A 17847-nucleotide genomic window follows, 5' to 3' on the forward strand; every position below is an offset into this window, starting at 1 on the left:
GTGAGGTGGTGGCGCCTCGGCCGGGGAGCTGGGGGGACCCAGCAGAGAGGGGACGGGACAGCCGGCTGCGGGGCCGGGTCTCCTCTCTGGCGCAGGTGGGGATGATACCGAGTAAAGGCGATAGCGGGGGGTGGAAGTGGGCGTGGGGACTCCCGGGCCCCTGTCCCCGCCGTGCTCCAGTTATCGGGCGGCCCGGGCAGGGACAGGGCGCAAGTGTCGTGGTCACCACGTTATGGCTTCCAGAGTCAGACTTACAGGGAGCAGCGTTGGGATCGCAGCCCCAAAGCGTCCATGTGAACTTCTTAAGGCAAAGAGTCTGGCTAGCTCAGTAGCCTGTTTACTGACCAGTCTCAGGGGCAACTGTGTTAGTCTGTGCCCTCAAACAAGGGGGTGTCCTGTGGCATCTTAAACACTAACAGATTTATTTGGGTGTGAGCTTTCCTGGTGTAACCCCTCTTTTCCTTCTCGGGTTACTTGGGAGCAGGTCACACTCACAGGTGTGTCTGATGGTTTTAACATAAAAAGAGTTCCTGAGCACCCCGGTGGTGGTGATGGTTAGTTGGGGATTTCCTCTCCACCCCCTTGCTGCAGTCCCTGGCTCATAAAGAATATGTAATGGCAGTGTACACACTGTCTGGCCCTGTACACACTTCATGGTATGCCTTGGGAGCCTCCAGGAATAAAATTATTTCAGCATTAATCTGGGTCTAATTCCAATACAACAATTACAAATTATAAATAATATACATCTAATTGATTACATTTGAATGAACGCACCTTTACTTAACAACTTAAAGTAACAGGGTTTAACAAATTAACAGTGAATAATATTAACAAAGTACACAGAAATGATAGGAATTTATCTATCTGGCATTTGCACTGCCATGATTTATCCCACCCTCGAGTGTGCACTCCTCTGAACTCAGAGTCCCAGATGCTTGTGTGTGTGTGTGCTTGAAGATCTGCAGCTGGAGTGGAAGTTCTCTGTAGGGCATTGTTTCTTAAACTTTTTAAGACTGGGGAACACCAAACAATAATTTTTTTTTGAGGAACACCAATTATTTTTTTGAGCCCCCCCCCCCCCCCCAAAAAAGGTTGTTTGCCCCTTTAAGGGTGGCCATTTTGAACTCTGTTGTTCTATGAGACACACCTCCGATTGCCTTGTGGCCCATCCGTGTGCCGCAGAATACAGTTTAAGAAACACTGCTGTAGGGTGTGTGCTAGTCCAAGCTGTGTAGCCAGCTGCAAACTCGCTCTGCTACTGGAGTAAGTGCCACCAAATGCCAGCAGTTCTGGTTCCCTGGGCTGGACACTCTGCCTCTCTTTGGACCCAGAGTTAGCCTATATCTCTGAGGTCTGTCCTAGGCAGCACTTTCTCAAAGAACCTATTTACTTGCAGCCTCCTTCTGTGTGCTGGTTTTTGTGTAGTACTCCTCAGCCACAGGTGCAGCCAGAGTCTCTTCCCGCTAGGGCAATCAGCAGCCTGCTAGATCTAAGCACCGCAGACTTTCAGTCCTAGAATGTAGCTGTTCCTGGTTTCCTCAAGGACTCATGCAAGTTAGTCTCTAGGGCTAGAATGCAGCACACACGATCCTCCTGGAAGAAGTCAGTTACCTTTAGTAAGGGGACTACACTGGGCAAAAAACTACTTCATCAATGCAACTGACAAAGTGGGGTTTTGCCCATGAAAGCTTATGCCCAAATAAATCTATTAGTCTGCAAGGTGCCACAGGACTCTTTGTTTTTTTTTTTGTCTTCTGATGGTGGCTAATACCAGATGCTTCAGAGGCAATGAACAGAATAGGGTGATTCTCAAGTGATCCATCCCCTGCCCTAGCCAAGCTTTTGGCAGGTAGAGGCTTAAGAATGCCCAATGCATGAAGTGTCCCTGACTATATTGGCTAATAACAATTGATGGACCTTTCATCCATTGTCACCTTATTTTTTAACTCAGTTATAATTTTGGTCTTTATGACCCCTTCTGGTGAAAAGTTACATAGGTTGACTGTGCGTTGTGTGTAGTAGTTGCGTATACAGGTTGGACCTCCCTGGTCCAGCATTGTGGGAGCCTGACTGGTCCCAAACAAGAGAATTTGCCAGACTAGGGGAGATCTCCAGCCCCCAAGCCCGTCACCTGCTACTGGCAGGATGCCCCGGCAGGCAATCCTGCCTCGTCCACCCACCCCACCCCCAATATGGGTGGGCTGCTTGCCCAGCTACTGCTGGCTGCTTAGGTGGCATAGGCTCCTGCTGTGCAGCTCTGGTACTGCGCAGCCAAGGGCAGCTGCGGGGCTGGAGCTCCGACTCTGGCCCTGCATACATGAGGGAAGTTGCGGGGCTCTGATCATGCACCTTCAGCCCCAGTCCTGTGCAGCTGGGGGAAGCTGTTGGACTCTGCACCGCCAGGGTAAACTGCGGGGCTCCAGGCCCAGCCCTGTGCTCCTGGAGTTTGTTGCGTGGACTCTGACCCTGCACTGCCATGGTGCTCTGGCCTCAGACTCACATTCCCAGGGGCTGCTGGATGCAGCGTTGGGGTTCCAGTCCTGTGCTGTTCCCAGGAGGCTGGCCCTTCTGCCCTTAGGCTCCTGGGCTCTCTGGTCCAGGAGTATCCATGATCCTGCTGGACCAGAGATGTTGCTGGACCAGGGAGTGCCAGATTTTGGAGGTACAATGTGTGTTGGTGTAAAAGTGGTGCCTGTTAATTTAATTGGGTGACTGTTGGTTCATGTGTTTATGTGAATGGGTTATATAAACTTTCATCGCACCATTCATAGACCTTTCTCAGAGCCTCACCTAGTTATCTTTTTCTTCTCAAGCTGAAACATCCTAGTCTTTTTTTAACCTCATATGGAAGCTGTTCCACAACGTTAATCATTTTTGTAGTACTCTAGTCTACCTTTTCCATTTCCAATATATTTTGAAAGTGAGGGGTAACAGAACTGCATGAAATAGTCAGTGTCATACCATGGATTTATACAGTGGCATGATATTTACTATTTATTGCCTAACCCTTTTTTAATGATTCTTAACATTGCAGCTGCAGTGAAAAAAGCTAAGACATCGAGTAGGTGTTTTCAGGACCTATCCACAACAGTGCCAAGATCTTTTCCTTAAGTGGTAACAGCTAGTTGAGACCCTATCATTTTGTATATGTAATTGGGATTAGGTTTTCCAATATGCATTGCTTTGCATTTATCAACATTGATTATCACATGTAATTTATTGCCTCGTCATCCTGTTTTGAAAGATCCCTTTGTAACTCTTTGCCACTGCTTTGGACTTAGCTCACTTGAGTAATTTTGTATCTGCAAACTTTGCTAATTTCTTTTTTACTACTTTTTCCTGATTATTCATGAATATGTTGAACACTAATGTCTGTATGGATCCTTGGGGGCAGTGTTCCTTCTAAATTTTTTTTCAATCCATGAGTAGAATAAATTTTATGTGCACTGAGACGTGTGGATGTGAACATCCACAGTAGAAACATATGCTGCTGGCTGTGGGCAGCTGTAGATGCTCTACTAATCAGCAGGACAGCATCTGAATCTCTGAGGTGACCATCCCAGCACTCAGCTTACAGGGAACACTGGCTGGGGAATATCACTATTTTTCCCTGAAAACTGACCATTTATTACTCCCCCTTTTTTCCCCTCTTTTAATCAGTTCATGAGGCGCTTTCCTCTTATTCCATGACTGCTTAGTTTGCTCAAGAGCCTTGGTGATGAATCTTGTCAAAGGCTTTCTGAAATTCGAAGTATACTGTATCCACTGTGTGATGGAGTGTGATCACAGAAGTCCCATTAGGATCATTCCAAGACCAATGTCTCCCCAAAGCACAAACTTGGGCTTACTTGCCCCTTGCAGTTGGTACGCATAGGAGAGGAAATGATACACGAGACCATCTCTGTATCAAAATTGACTGTACAGTAATCAAATTTGAGAATCCTTGCAATTTTTCACTTTCTATTATGTTAGAGGAAAATTAAGAGAAGATATTGTGGAAGGGAGCATCTATCTATTTACTTTGATCTGCTTAGGTTTAAGTACCCATTCTCCAGATACTTAATGATGCCCTGTTTCACATACCCCTTCCTTTTTCCTTTTTTTTCTTTCTCCTCCCTCTCTTTCCCCTCTCCTATTTATTTCAAGTTTTCATATCCCCTACTCATAACTCCGGTCATCTGAAGGAGTGGGCTGTGCCCACAAAAGCTCATGATACCATCTACATGTTTTGTTAGTCTATAAAGTGCTACCAGACCATTTGTTGTTGTTGTTGTTGTTTTTTTTCTTAGTAAGTATGTCACTCAGGAAGACACTGGAGTAAACACTGCTTCCTGTGACCAAAAAGAGGCTAGAAGTTTGCTTCAGTGAATCATGACACAGTTTTGTTCTCTTGACTATTTATTTAATTGCATTGACTATTCAATTAGCCAAACAATCGAAATTTACATCCCTAATCAAAAATATTCTTGAGTCAGACTTGGACATAAAATTATCTGTTCTAAAATCACTGATTGCTGTTATGTGGTTGTACAACATTTTAAACAGGTTTTAACTTTCTAGATTGTAGATTTAATTTTCCTGTTTCTAGAAACTTACAAATGGTTTCAACAGTTCTTGTTTTCATGTCTGAAATGAGCACATCTTCAAGCTGACTGCTTTGCAGTAAACTCTGATGCAAACTTTAAAGTTTCCTTATCTATGAGACTGACTGTAGGTTTTTTTTTTCTTCTCAATTGTGGTGTTTTTGTCCATCAAGATAGGGCCTAATGTTACAAAGTGGCTGGTGTGGAAGAAGTGTAGTGTTTAAAATGTAACAGTTAGTGCACTTCAAAAGCCTTAATTTTACCAACTTTTTACATTCTGAGAAACCTGCACTGATTCCTGGTCCCTTTGCTAGAGTGAATGACATCACAACTACTTTAAACTGGACTGAAAATAGCCATTCCTTTCAAACATACTATTTTTGATTAGGAATGTAAAATTTCGATTGTTTGGCTAATTGAATAGTCAATGCAATTTGTATTGACTGTTTGATTAGTCAATAAGGGTGTGTCTAAACTACATGGCTCCCTCGATGGAGCCATGTAGATTAGGCTGATTGGCAGAGGGAAATGAAGCCACGATTTAAATAATCGCGGCTTCATTTAAATTTAAATTGCTGTTGTGCTGAGCCGACACACAGCTGATCAGCTGTTTGTCCGCTCAGCGCACTAGTCTGGACGCTCCCGCGCCGACCTGAAAGCCCTTTATCGACCTCCCCGTTATGCCTTGTAGGATGAGGTTTACCGGGGAGGTCGATAAAGGGCTTTCATGTCGACAGGGGAACGTCCAGACTGCCCCGATCTGCCGACAAACAGCTGATCGGCAGAGCAGGGCAGCCATTTAAATTTAAATGAAGCTGCGATTATTTAAATCGCGGCTTCATTTCCCTTTGCCGAACAAACAAATCTACATGGCTCCGTCGACGGAGCCATGTAGTCTAGATGTACACTTAGGGTGCTTCTGCCTTTGAAGTGTAGCAACAGCCCCAGGGCTGTTGCTACACTTCAAAGGAGAAAGTGCTGCAGAGAACAAGAGAGGGCGAGGGGGAGAAGACTCACTGGCCCTGTGCCCCTCTTGCCCTTTCAAAGCAGCAGAGCCACATGGAGCCTGGGATTAGTGGGGGAGTCCCCAGTTGACCCTGGGCTCCATGCTGCGCTGCCCACTTTGAAGCGCTGCATGCAGCCCGGGGCCAGCTGGGGACGCATTTTAAAGTGACAGTGCCACGTGGAGCCCAGTCTGGCCCCAGGCTCTACATGGTGCTGCTGCTTTAAAGCACCCCTTCCTCTTCTCCTTTCCCTGCTCCCCTCTCCCCCCATGCCTCCTCCTGATAGAGGCAGCAAGGGAGAGGAAGCGACTAGTCAACTACAGCCACTCCCCGAGTTACGAACCAACACTTGGTCCATAACTCGAAGTGTTCGTAACTTGGATCCCATAGAGTTATGTGGCAACTGCGCTGTTCGTGAGCGTGGATCGCTGTTCATAACTTGGATCCACATTTACAACTGCTTTGGTCGTAAGTGCGGAGGTCGTAACTCAGGAAGCGGCTGTATCTGTCCAATAGTCAGTCATTCAACCCTATTTTGATTCCCTCATCTTTTTCAAATCCTTCCCTTTACTCTGGAATCTTTTAACTTTAAAATCAGTTAAATATTTTTGGAAAGTTTCTGTCACTTGATTCTCATTATACAACCAGTAAGGAATAGACAATAAGATGTTCCTATAACACATTTGAAACTAATGTTGTATTTTAAAATGCTAAGCCACCTGTGTATTTAGAACAAAAAGATGTCATCCAAATCACAGGTGAATTTGATCATTTCGTCTCCAAGTGGGATGAGTGCCCTTAACATCTGAAAAAAAATGGTAAATATTAAAAAATATACAAGGGCTTTTAAATGGTTACTGGGTTTATTATGCATAGGTATTATTATTTTCAAGTTGCTTATAATTTTCCTTGAGCCACAATGACTTCAAATGTGAAAGACTTCATCTGCCTAGCATCATAAAATAAAATTTGGGTTAGAATTAATTGAACTTAATTTTTTGTTTTTTGTTTTAACTTCAGTGGAATAGTTCATTATGGAAGTGCTAATGTTCTCAATTACAGTGCTGCAAAAATGGCACACTGCCATGTTTTCAAATTTAGAATTATATAAATCAATGGTTATTCATTAAGATTCATGCAATAGGAATTTTTTAAATAAAGAAGGAGATTGGTGTTATACAGATTTTTTTTTCTCATTTAGGATCTTGGAAATTTGTCATTAAACAGCTTAAAACTTCCATTACTGTATGTAATAATTTTTTTTGTATTTTCCCTGTTGGCATTATTTACTTAGGAAAATATGATCTACATGTGAGCATGGCTCAAAATAAGTGATGCTGTTTCAGAAATTACATATACCTTTAATAAGATTGTGTCTGTCTAGATGAGTCGACGTACCTTATCGTAAAATTACTAGCTCCTCTGGAAAGCCAGTGGTCGCTGGTCTGGAAAATATCTCTGCTCCAATAAAGGAAGTGCTTTGCTGAATAGATAGCTTAAAGCATGTTTATTCCCATTGATTTTAATGAGACTCCAGTATCTGCTCAATGTTAGGTTACCTCTATATTACACACCCGGGGTGGGTGTGTGTGTTTGTGTGTGTGTGTGTGTGTGTGTGTAAGTATACCAACATTAAAAGCAGTCTGTATTCTTGTTGTGGTGTGTAGTTACATGTGCCAGTGAAAAGTTCTGGCACAGAGGAGCTAGCAGGGAAAAGCTTCAGCAGGTCCTAGATGCTAGAGCCGTTAACTGCTGCAAGGAAATACTCTGGCTGGGGGAGGCACTGTGAAAAGTCTCCACTTTTCCCTGCTGCCTCCATCTTGCTATGCCCTTCTATCACTTCCAATAGTGTTGTTCCTATTGTATGGAAGGGTTGTGGCAGAGGTTTCCCTATTTATTTCCCTGCAGAGGGAAAAGGCTCTGGCAGCAGGGTACTGTACTGATTAAAAACAGCAGTGTAGACAGGGAAGCATGGTTTGGGCCAGCAGAGAGTATGTAGGCTATATATTTGCATACATGTCTTTCTACTTGCCTAAGCCTTGCCTCATGAGCTACACTGCTTATTTATACTGGTGTTAGGAGAACTGGGTGGGTATGTAGCAAAGAAGCATGTAGTGAAGACCTACCCACAAACATGCGTTTTGCTGAATAGAAATATACTTAGGCAGATGCTTAAGTGCTTTGCTGAATTGGTCAGTATACAGGGTAACCTTATGCAACTTTTGTCTAATGACCTAGTGTCTTCTCTTCTGCAGGCAGATAAACTGCTGAAAGCGCTGAAGTGTCACTTTCATGAGCCAAAACAAGAAAATGGAAGTAAGGTAAGAATTGTGAAAGACAATGTGCTAGATATTATTCTTGTGAAGCAAGTTGCAATGCACTGCAATTATCAAAATAGGAGCCCTTAATGAATAGGGCGAGTGCTAACATAAATTGAAATTTTACTTAAAACCAATATTTCATGCTTAATGTGCCCACCTACTGCTGGAAATTGACATTTTTGTTTAATTTTCAAGTCATTCCATATATTGCTAGATCAGTGTCTATCCTAACAAGAGAATTGCAACAAAAACATGTGTTCCCTTAACTTGTGAAGCTTTCTTAGTGCTTCTGACGTGAATAATATGCATATAGTAATGCTAGAAAATGGTCCCAATTCTCTTATACAGGACTTTGGAAGGAGCATTTCCTCCTCTACAGACACAGAGGACCTCAGCAGTCCAGAGACGGTCAAACCTATTCCAGTGTCCTTTATCACAAAAAGACGTAGGAAAGGCAGGAAGGTTGAGACTGAAAAGATGGCCTCAAAGGAGGAAATTAATACTAATGAAGAAGATATGGAGTTTCCTGCTGAAAAAGAGGTGACAAGTTTCTCAGTTTTTTCTTTTTATTAAGAAAAACACAAGTTAAATACAGGCTGCACATCTATAAACCAGAACTCTCTTGTTCAGCAACATCTATGGTCTGTAAGGACCATGAATGTTCCAGGATCAGAGTCCCAGCACACTGCAGGGGCTGGGAGCCTGGCACTATGCAGGGGCTGGGGGAATGTGGTTCAGCTGACCTGAGGAAAGGGGGGCTGGAGTCAGTGCATGGTTCAGCTGTGTTGCAGCAGGGGCTGGCCAGAAAGCCTGCTGGGGAGAAAGAGGGAGCAGGAGGACCAGAAATGACCTCCCCTGGTCCAGAAAAATCCCTCATCCAGGACCGGTTGGGTCCCTAGGAAGCCAGACCAGGGAGGTCTGACCTGTAGAACCCTTGGTCTATTCAGCTATCACTGGGCATGAAATGCCTGCCTTTCAATAGACAAACCCAATAATGTTTATTGACTTGGTATTTTGGCATCCTACTCTTAAACTTTGTCAACTATTACTTATAATCAATTATTCCTGTTTAATCTTATTCTACAAGTGATCTGAAGTCAATGTAATCTTGATGGGTCTTTCCCAGAGTCATAATTTGACTTTAGGTGCACATATACTGCAGTGGATGCAGTTTAAGAACCTCGTTAGAGATTAGGTACCAGGACACTCTAATCATGTTTCATTCTCTTTTTAGGCTGAATGCACTCAACTCTTGAATCTTTATTAAGAGCAGACTCAAGGGGTGAGGTCACAGAAGACAACTGGAGGGTTGTTCTCCAATGTGCTGATAATACCACTGATAGCTACCTACTTTGCTCTCTGGAGCTCACCACTAGGGATGTAAGCGACTAGTTGACTATCCAATAAGCTTTTCCTTGACACATTAGTCGACTAGTTGCTTCTTAAAAGCCGGTTTCCCTCCAGCTCCATGGGATGGGACGGGGCGCAGCAGCAGCACTTCCTCTTTGAAATGTATAAGAGCCCCAGTACTTGAAGTCCTCTTGTGTGTTTCAAAGTGGAAGCACCCACATGGAGCCTCGGGAGCCATGCAGCATTCCAACTTTGAAATGCAGAAGATCCCCTGCTGGGACTCTTGTACATTTCAAAGGCAGAATGCGCAGTAGTCCTTATCAACTAATTGAATAGTTGATGGAAATCCCATCGACTGTTTGACTAGTTAATTAATTGATATTTAAATTCTTACTCCTCACCACTCCTGTTCTGCTGGGTCAGATTGTCTGGTCTTCCCCAGCCAAGGTACAGAGTTGGGATAACCACCCCTTTGAAGAGCAATGCAGAGACTGAACCACATCAGCTCTGGGAGGATGCAGTTATAGGGCACGGCACCTGGGAAACCAGCCCTCAAAAGGAATCAAAACCCCAAATTCATCTGTCTCTGAGTAAAAGTTTTACACAAAGAAAGCTCATGAGGTTGTTCACCCTCTTTATTAATGAGAGAGAGAAAGAGAGAAGAGATGCATACTTATTGTCCCCCACTCTCTTCCAAGGTAACAACTATTTACACTGGGCCTGATGGTAAACAAAGAGTTTTTATTAAGTACAAACAGTAGGATTTAAGTGATTCAGACAAATCAAAGTAAGTTACTAAAAATGAAAAGACACAACTAGTTCTAATTCACTTAAAAAAAAACTTATTGAAAGCAGAGTCTGACCTTGTTTTAAATCTTCAAGACAGAGGCAAACTCACTTGGGTTTCCCAGCCCTCTTTAGAGTTCTCTTTGTGTGCTAGTGTACCAGGCTGGTTTGGAGAACAGCCTGGTACACTAGCACACAAAGAGAACTCTAAAGAGGGCTGGGAAACCCAAGACACAGACCTGATAAGTTTCACTTTCTTAAATAGTCTTCACCCCAGGACGGGAATCTTTTGTTCTACATTTCCCCCATCCATGGAAAACTACCTGGGTCAATATGTCTTACTAATCCAATCACCTTTGGACTTACAGGACAAACCAGGCCTTTTACAAATTAAGTTGATTTACCCAGTTGTTAAGCCTTGGGAGTGCGGGGCATCCGTTAGTAATGAAATAGCCATTTTTTCCATATAATTTAAAATTGCTAAAAGTGGCTTACATTTGAAGAAATGTTGTTTAGACTCTTTTCATTCACATTTTTTGGTTGTTCTTCATAGCTTCAGATTTCTTCAGCATAGATTGACAAAGCATGATTTTTTTATAAGAAGTGTTCTCTCTTAAAATGGTCATCACCTTTTCTCCACCATTGTTCTGAATAGGATTTAAACCAAACTGCCATCAAAGAAAGATGATGGTCCCCCTCCTGACAGTTTTTTAAAAATTATAATTTTTGAAAAGTTGTAGAGGAAACAACCAATTTTCTGCTTGTATTCGTGCAATGTGAAGCAGAACTGAACACGCTATTCCGGGTCCAGTTGCTTCAAGGCTACAGAAACATCACTATTTCTTAATCAGGTCTGCTGATGTTGAATTTCTCCTCCTCACTTACTCTGGCAGAATGACAGCTAATGACCATCAATAATTTTCCTTATCTGCTATATTTGTTAAAATATTTTCCTTCATGTTTTCTCTCTACCGATAACAGTTCCTGTATTCTCCTCTCCCGTATGTGTATTGCAACATTTTTGAGTATTTCAGTTAGTGGATCTCTATGCTGTACCGAATACATCCAGTACAGCACTGGTGTCAGGAATGTTGAGCATTTATCCAATTAAATTATATTTAATTCCATTCTCCTGCCATATTCCTTATCTCTGCTGGCTCCCTTTCATGAAAAGGGAGTCTTTGCAAGATGGAGAACTTTGCTTGCCCTAACTCTTTTATAAACAGTCCATCTAATTAAAATAACATGTTTTAAGAATCTTTTCCTAATGTTCCAGGGACATTGTGTAATTACTAGGATAAGTAGGTGATGTCACACTTCATCCTAAACATACACTGAGTATTGGTTAGTTTGGAAAAATAAATGTTTTCAGTTAAATCACACTAGTTTCTGAAATTCTAACTAGGTTATATACAATTAGCATAAGAACTAAAAGAGAACATTTCTTCAGTTGGATTGATTTATGCATTTAACATTTGGTGTTTGAAATATTTCACTTTTCCTTGTCTTTTGTGTAAGTTTTTCCCTGTGGGTTGGCATGTGAGACTTTATTTTTTAAAAAAAAGGGGGAGGGGGGGTGCAGAAGGAGAGGGGTGTGTGTGTGTGTGTGTGTGTGTTTGCTATACTAATCTGTCACTTTACATATTAGGCTAAACTAAAAGCTTTTGTCAGTATAACGGTGATGTGAGACTTTAGCATCTGACACATCCACATAATCTGCTTCTGTGGGCACATGGAATATTGATAGACCAGCAGCTTTCAAACTGTGGGTTGGTACCCTATTTTAATGGGGTCACCAGGGCTGGTGTTCGACTTTCCAGGGTCCAGGTAGAAACCCAAGCCCCACTGCCAGGAGCCAAAGCCTGATCCCACTCAATGGCTTCTGTGGTAGAACTCAGATTACAGACCCCACCCCTCTTTGGCTGAAGTTCTTTGGTTTTGGCTGAAGTTCTTTGGTTTTGATGCCTTTTGGGTGACTGGACTTAGGCAGGCTTACACTCGGGTCCTCCCTGCTGGCTTATATAGTAACTTTTGTTGTCGGGGAGAATTACAATGCAGTGAAGTTTGAGAACTGCTGTGATAGACGATTGCATCAGTAAGTGGCATATGTATCTCTGTTCTGGTTCACAGGGTAGGTTTGCAGTGATATTTGGAATTAGTGAGGAGTGGAAACTTCCAGTGCTGGCTATGCAGATACAGAATTAGATGTAATTTTTTTTTACCTGGTTTAAAAGGCCCAAGACACAGGCCTTAAAACTATATAAAGAGTCAGCCTGCTCTGACTCATGGAGAGACTCACTCTAGAACAGAGAACTGACAAACGTATAGCTTACCAAAATCTCATGCAGATGCACATTGATTGTTGCGGGTTTTTTCCCTCTGTAATGGCTTTGACCTAAATAAATGTACTGTGCTTTGTGAAAGCTGGTTGGTCACCTTACCTATCATTATTCCTGAGAGCAGAACTGTGAATGTTGAACTAAAGACAATTGCTGGAACAACCACAGTGAATTAGAAGGTAATTGCACCCCTAAAACTCTGAGCTGGAGGGAAGAGGAAGAATAGGTTCCTAGCTTAACACCTTAAGGGGATGCTTTTGAAGAGCCTACAAGTGGAAAAAGTGCAGGTAAACCCAGAATTATGACAACAAAAATGTCAATGGATTTTTGTTTATAAGGATGTGGGACTGCAACATACCAATAAAACTCCTGGAGTAGATGCAGCTAGTGGCAACAAAGTGACTTTGTCGGTGCATATTTTGCTTGGCAAATATAAGCTATCAGAAAAAACCACTTCTTCACTGGTATAAATGGGGTCTACTCTACTAGGGTTTAATGGTTTAGCTATACTGGCAAACCTTTCCTACCGTAGATCTTGTCCTAAAGAAGGGGCAGAACATCCTGAACAAAAAACATCTTTGTACTCCAGAATTTTTCAGAAATAACAGAAATTGCTATACCCCAGGATGGAGACCGCAAGAGCCTGAAAGAATGCCAAAATGAGGAACCTCTAGATAAGAACCAAGCACCTGACAACCTAGCAATGCATCACATGCAAAGGGAGAAGATGGTTTCTGCTAAAAGAAATGGAGTTCAAAGTAAGTGGAAACTGAAAGAAGCTCTTAGTTTGAGTTCTTACAGTACTTCAAAACAGTATACAAATCAAAATTCCTATGTCCACAAAAATATTGTGGAATGTCCTAATGGTCTAATGATCCAATACCCAGATTGTTGTCCCATGAAGGTGATATGCAAAGAACCTATTAACATTGGGCCTGAGAATATCTCTATGAATTGCAAAGAGGACTTGAAAGTTGGAGAAGGTGGGGGGTTCTGCTTCAGTTTTTTTCTTGGGAATGTCAAGAAATGTCTTCCATAGTTTGGGTGAAGGCCTTATTGGAGAAAGCAGGGGTCTGAGCATGCCCTTACACTAACTTAAGTATCAAATTTTTAGCAAAGGTATCCATTTCCCAAAATTACTTCATGGCGAAACTTAAAGCAACTGAAAGGTGAGCAGTTGAAAATGGAGGGGATTTTGAGTCACTGTTCAAAGTGTTTTGTTTTAACTATAAATCCAGTCACCGTAGCATTTCAGGGTAGGGATGTAAGCGACTAGTCAACTAACCGATAATCATAAGCTTATCGGATAGTCAAGTAGTCACTCAAATAGTCGCTTCCCTCTCCCCCCCCCTTGCTGCCTCTGTCAGAGAGGTAGCAAGGGGGAAGCAGAAGATGTGCTGGAGGGAGCTGGTTTAAAAATCAGATTTCCTGTTGTTGTCTCCTTCTCTCTCCCCCCATCCCCACCCCATGAAGATGGTGCTGAGGGAAGGGGGATGGCAGAGGCATCCCTACTGCTGCACCTCTCCTTTTGAAACTTCAAAATGAGAGGCAAGGAGCAGGGACTCACTGTGCCTCTTCCTGTGGGCAGCTCTTGTACGTTTTTAAAGCGAGAGGCGCAGTGAGATAATCATGTGGTCAACGGAAATTCCATCCACTACTCAATGAGCTGTTTAATCAAAATTTAACATCTCTATTTCAGGGTAGACAAGTCTTGAATTTCTTATGTGGAAAAACCAGCTGAATATTTAAAAATCCTTTCACGCCGCCTTTATCGTTTTTTAAACAACGGGATGTACAGTCCCTCCTTTTTTTGTCAGCTTTAAATTCTGTGCCTCTTGGATTATCACAGAGGTGGTACTCTGTTTCTGAGGAAAAAGGCGTGGAAGACTACTTAAAGTGGTGTTTCACTGGCCTCTGCTTGCAGACAACTCAAGTTTCCAAGATCTGGAGTTAGTATAAGTTTATATGCAGACTAAGAGAAAAAAATATTGTTGGGCAGCTTAGTCCACAAACAAAAACCTATCCAGGCAAGTGAAACTTCTTCCCTGCCTGCTGAATTTGATGCAATACTGAAAATCAGAATTTGTGTTTCTCACATTTGTGTATGTCTAAATCTAAATGCAGTTGACCTAAAGAGGAGGAAGGGGAAAACCAAATAAACAGGTCTGTCTGGTCGGGGTTCACTAAGCCAGGGGTTCTCATCAGGGAACCTGAGGGGGGCAGCTAGCATCTTTCGGGGGTCCATCAAAATAAGAGAGCAGGGCTGGCATTAGACTTGCTGGGGCTCAGGGCAGAAAGCCCAAGTCTTGCCACTCAGTGCTAAATCCTGAGCCCTGGTGCCCAGGGTTCAATCTAGTACCTGAGCAATTTAGCTTTATGTAGGTACCTGTGATTTGGGGGGGGGCCCAAGCCAATGCCCTGCTTACTACCCTCTAATGCTAGCCCTGACTCTTATTCTACGGAATATGGAGAAAAACAATTATTGCTGCACAGGTGGGAATTTTTAATAGAATAGTAGGGAACCAAAGAAATAAAAAGGTTGAGAACCTCTGTACTAATCCACATACAATGCCATGCTCTGCTCCAGGTAGGTGGCACGCTAGTGTGCACAGTCCCTGAGTTGCAGCATAACTGCTGTTCGATACAACATACAAGAAAACGCCAGTGGATCTAACAAAGTGTGTTTTACCCACGAAATGCCCAAATAAATCTGTTTTAGTCACCTTAAGGCGCCATGTCGTTTATAGAAGAAAACTGTTATGGGAAGCCAACAATCCACAGATCAGATAGGGATGTAAAAAGGTTAGCTGGTAAGTATTAGTTTTACCAGGTAACCTGCCTTAACTATTAACCCCGATCAAAATATTTTTTGTTTAAATTGGTTAACTTTTTAAAATGGTTTTTACATCCCTAAAGTCAGATAACTGTGTGTATTTGGTGTGAGTGTTTTTCAAGCAACACGCAATATATAGTAACCTTCTGTTAGACCCAGCAAGTTGTGCTTTGAGATTGAGAAACAGCTGCACTATCCCACTCAAACCATGATTGTAGTTCTTGTTTGAAGTTTCATGAGCAACTCTTGCTGCTTTCTGTTCGAGCAGTGGTTCCTTCTGGTGACACAAGTGTTCTGTAACAAGCCTACTCCAAAATGTACACTGATGGGTTAAAATAAATTGCTAATTTTCCACCCTCTGATCCCATTGTGATGGTGGGGTTTCCCAAACAGCTTGTGGTTATTCTATACCGGGGTGGCCAACCCATGGCTCACAAACTGAAAAATAATTGCAGCTCCTGAAGGAACTGGGACAGAACCCAGAACCACTCAGGTCAGCTGCTCTCATGGCCAGGCCACTGAGCCACATGTGTACTCACAGCCCGTGCCATTCCACTGAAAGCCCCCAGCGCACTACAAGCGCGTCTCAAGGCTGGCCGCTCAGCGCATGTGCCCCAGCGCCTGGAGGGAGACGTGTGGCTGTAGTGGTGGCTCCGCCTCCGGAACCTGAGAATTAGGTTAGAACGGAGGGGAGGGGGATTGGTATAGAGGGGAGCTGGTATAGACGGGACCTGGCTTGCAAGGGGCGGGGGAGATGCCTGGCTCTGGGAGAGGGGAGGGGGATTGGATTGGGGGGTGCCTGGGGATGGGGAGGGGAAGAGCAGCCAGCCTGCTTCCTGAGACCCAGGATCCCCAGATACTGGCCCCAGCTGTCTGTCCTCTTCTGGCCAGACCCCAGCCCCCCATGAATACCCCGCCCCAGCACCCTGCCCCCAACAGTACAATTGGGGCCTCTGGGAAGAGATGAGAGGTGCAAGCTCTGGGAGGGAATTTGGGTGCAGGAGGAAGTAGAGAAGAGGATGCTAGCTCAGGGAGGGGGATCTAGGCTGAAGAGTGTTGCAGTCAGGTGGAAGGTTGGGGTGCTGAGCAAGCCGCAGGCTTGCAGCTGTGAGGGTGCAGGAGTTTGGGCTGGGGTGCATGAGAGGCTCCGGGCAGGGAGGCTGGGAGTGTGATGGGCTCAGGACACAGATTTGCAGTGTGTGGATGGTGAAGGAGTGTTGTGACAGAAGACTGGGGATGTGGGGGTGCAGGAGTTTGGGGATGTGAGAGGCTCAGGACAGGGGGTTCCAGTGTATGATAGGCTCAGGATTGGAGTCCGAAGGGTGCAGGAGTGTTATGATGCTGTGGCCAAATGGGGGCTTGGCCCCAATTGGGGGCTTGTTGGCCAGGCTTCATTTTTAAATAAAATATTATGTCAAAATACAAAATGTTTCAGCATTGTCTTTATGAGAGGGGAGGAGAACCTGTTTGGAGTCAGGGGTCACTGACCCACAGAAAAGTCAGTCGGGGTCATACAAGTGAGATGTGTAAAAAAACAACTGCTCCAAAACCCCACAAGCCTCACTAATGTGGCCCCAACTGTGCTGGTGGGGTCGGGACAGGGTGCTGGGGCAGGGTACTCATGGGGGGGTCTGGCCAGGAGGAGGGGGACAGACAGCTGGGGCCAGTACCTGGGTCTCAGGAAGCACGCTGGCTGTTCTTCCCCTCCCCTCTTCTCCCCCAGGCACTCCCCCTCTCCCCCCGCTCTAACCTAATCCCCCTCCCCTTCCCCAGAGCCAGGCACGCACGCACTTCACTCACCCAATCCCTTTCCCCAGAGCCAGGCAGCCTAACCCAATCCCTCTCCCTTCCCCCAGAGCCAGGCACACATACCCCCCCCCAACCCAATCACCCCCCATCCCCTCCCAGAGCCAGGCACCGGCTCCCCCTCTATACCAATCTCCCTCCCACCCTCTAATCTAATTCTCGGGTCCCAGAGGCAGAGCCGCCAATACAGCCACACGCGTCTTCCTCCAGATGCTGGGGTGCATTTGAGCAGCTGGTATGTCATGCGTATCCCTCCCCTTCTCCAAAGCCAGACATCTCTCCTCCCTGTTCTAACCCAATTCCCCTCCCCGACTAACCTTATGCCTGGGTCCCGGAGCTGCTGCTGCACCCAGAGCCACTGCCTGCGCTCAGCAGCCAGCTGCTAGCACATGCAGGCTGGAACGCTGTGTGCGACTCAGCCTGCACATGCAGGGTATGACATAGTGCACTGGGGGCCATGAGCGGGGGGGGGAGGAGACACGACGGACCATGAGCATGCATGTGGCTCACAGCAGCCTGGCCATGAGTGCGGTTGACCTGAGCGGTTCCGGTGTCTATCAGGAGCCAGAATTTTTTTTTTTCTTGAGGTTCGCAAGCCTTGAGTTGGCCACCCCTGTTCTATATCTTTAATGTGGAAGCCTTTGAAAGACTCTAAACCTGAGACTTCACAATTCCATTTTTATTTTTCATTCTAGAACCCCAACTTAAAGGGAGTGGGTACTCACCTGGCACAAACTTTGAGTTTCATGAAGCAAAAAAATAGCTTATTTTTAGTGGCATTAAGCTAACCTTCCAGTAGTTCTAACAGTTTTCTCTAATTTG

At 44.4% G+C, this 17847-nt stretch overlaps 1 protein-coding gene across 2 annotated transcripts in view; it reads left to right on the forward strand.

The window, feature by feature from the left end:
* Positions 1-17847, forward strand: part of NUSAP1 (nucleolar and spindle associated protein 1) — a 35932-nt gene that overhangs the window by 208 nt on the left and 17877 nt on the right. Inside the window, exons 2-4 of one of the 2 annotated variants that reach the window (XM_075927138.2) lie at positions 7846-7911; positions 8260-8451; positions 12976-13144. In XM_075927138.2, coding sequence (XP_075783253.2) covers positions 7846-7911; positions 8260-8451; positions 12976-13144 — 427 coding nt within the window. The remainder of the gene's footprint in view (positions 1-7845; positions 7912-8259; positions 8452-12975; positions 13145-17847) is intronic. The other variant, XM_075927140.2, reaches the window with a different exon arrangement.

The sequence above is a fragment of the Pelodiscus sinensis genome, chromosome 5 (genome assembly GCF_052426305.1).
Source record: "Pelodiscus sinensis isolate ZL-2025 chromosome 5, ASM5242630v1, whole genome shotgun sequence".
Taxonomy (NCBI): Eukaryota; Metazoa; Chordata; order Testudines; family Trionychidae; genus Pelodiscus; species Pelodiscus sinensis.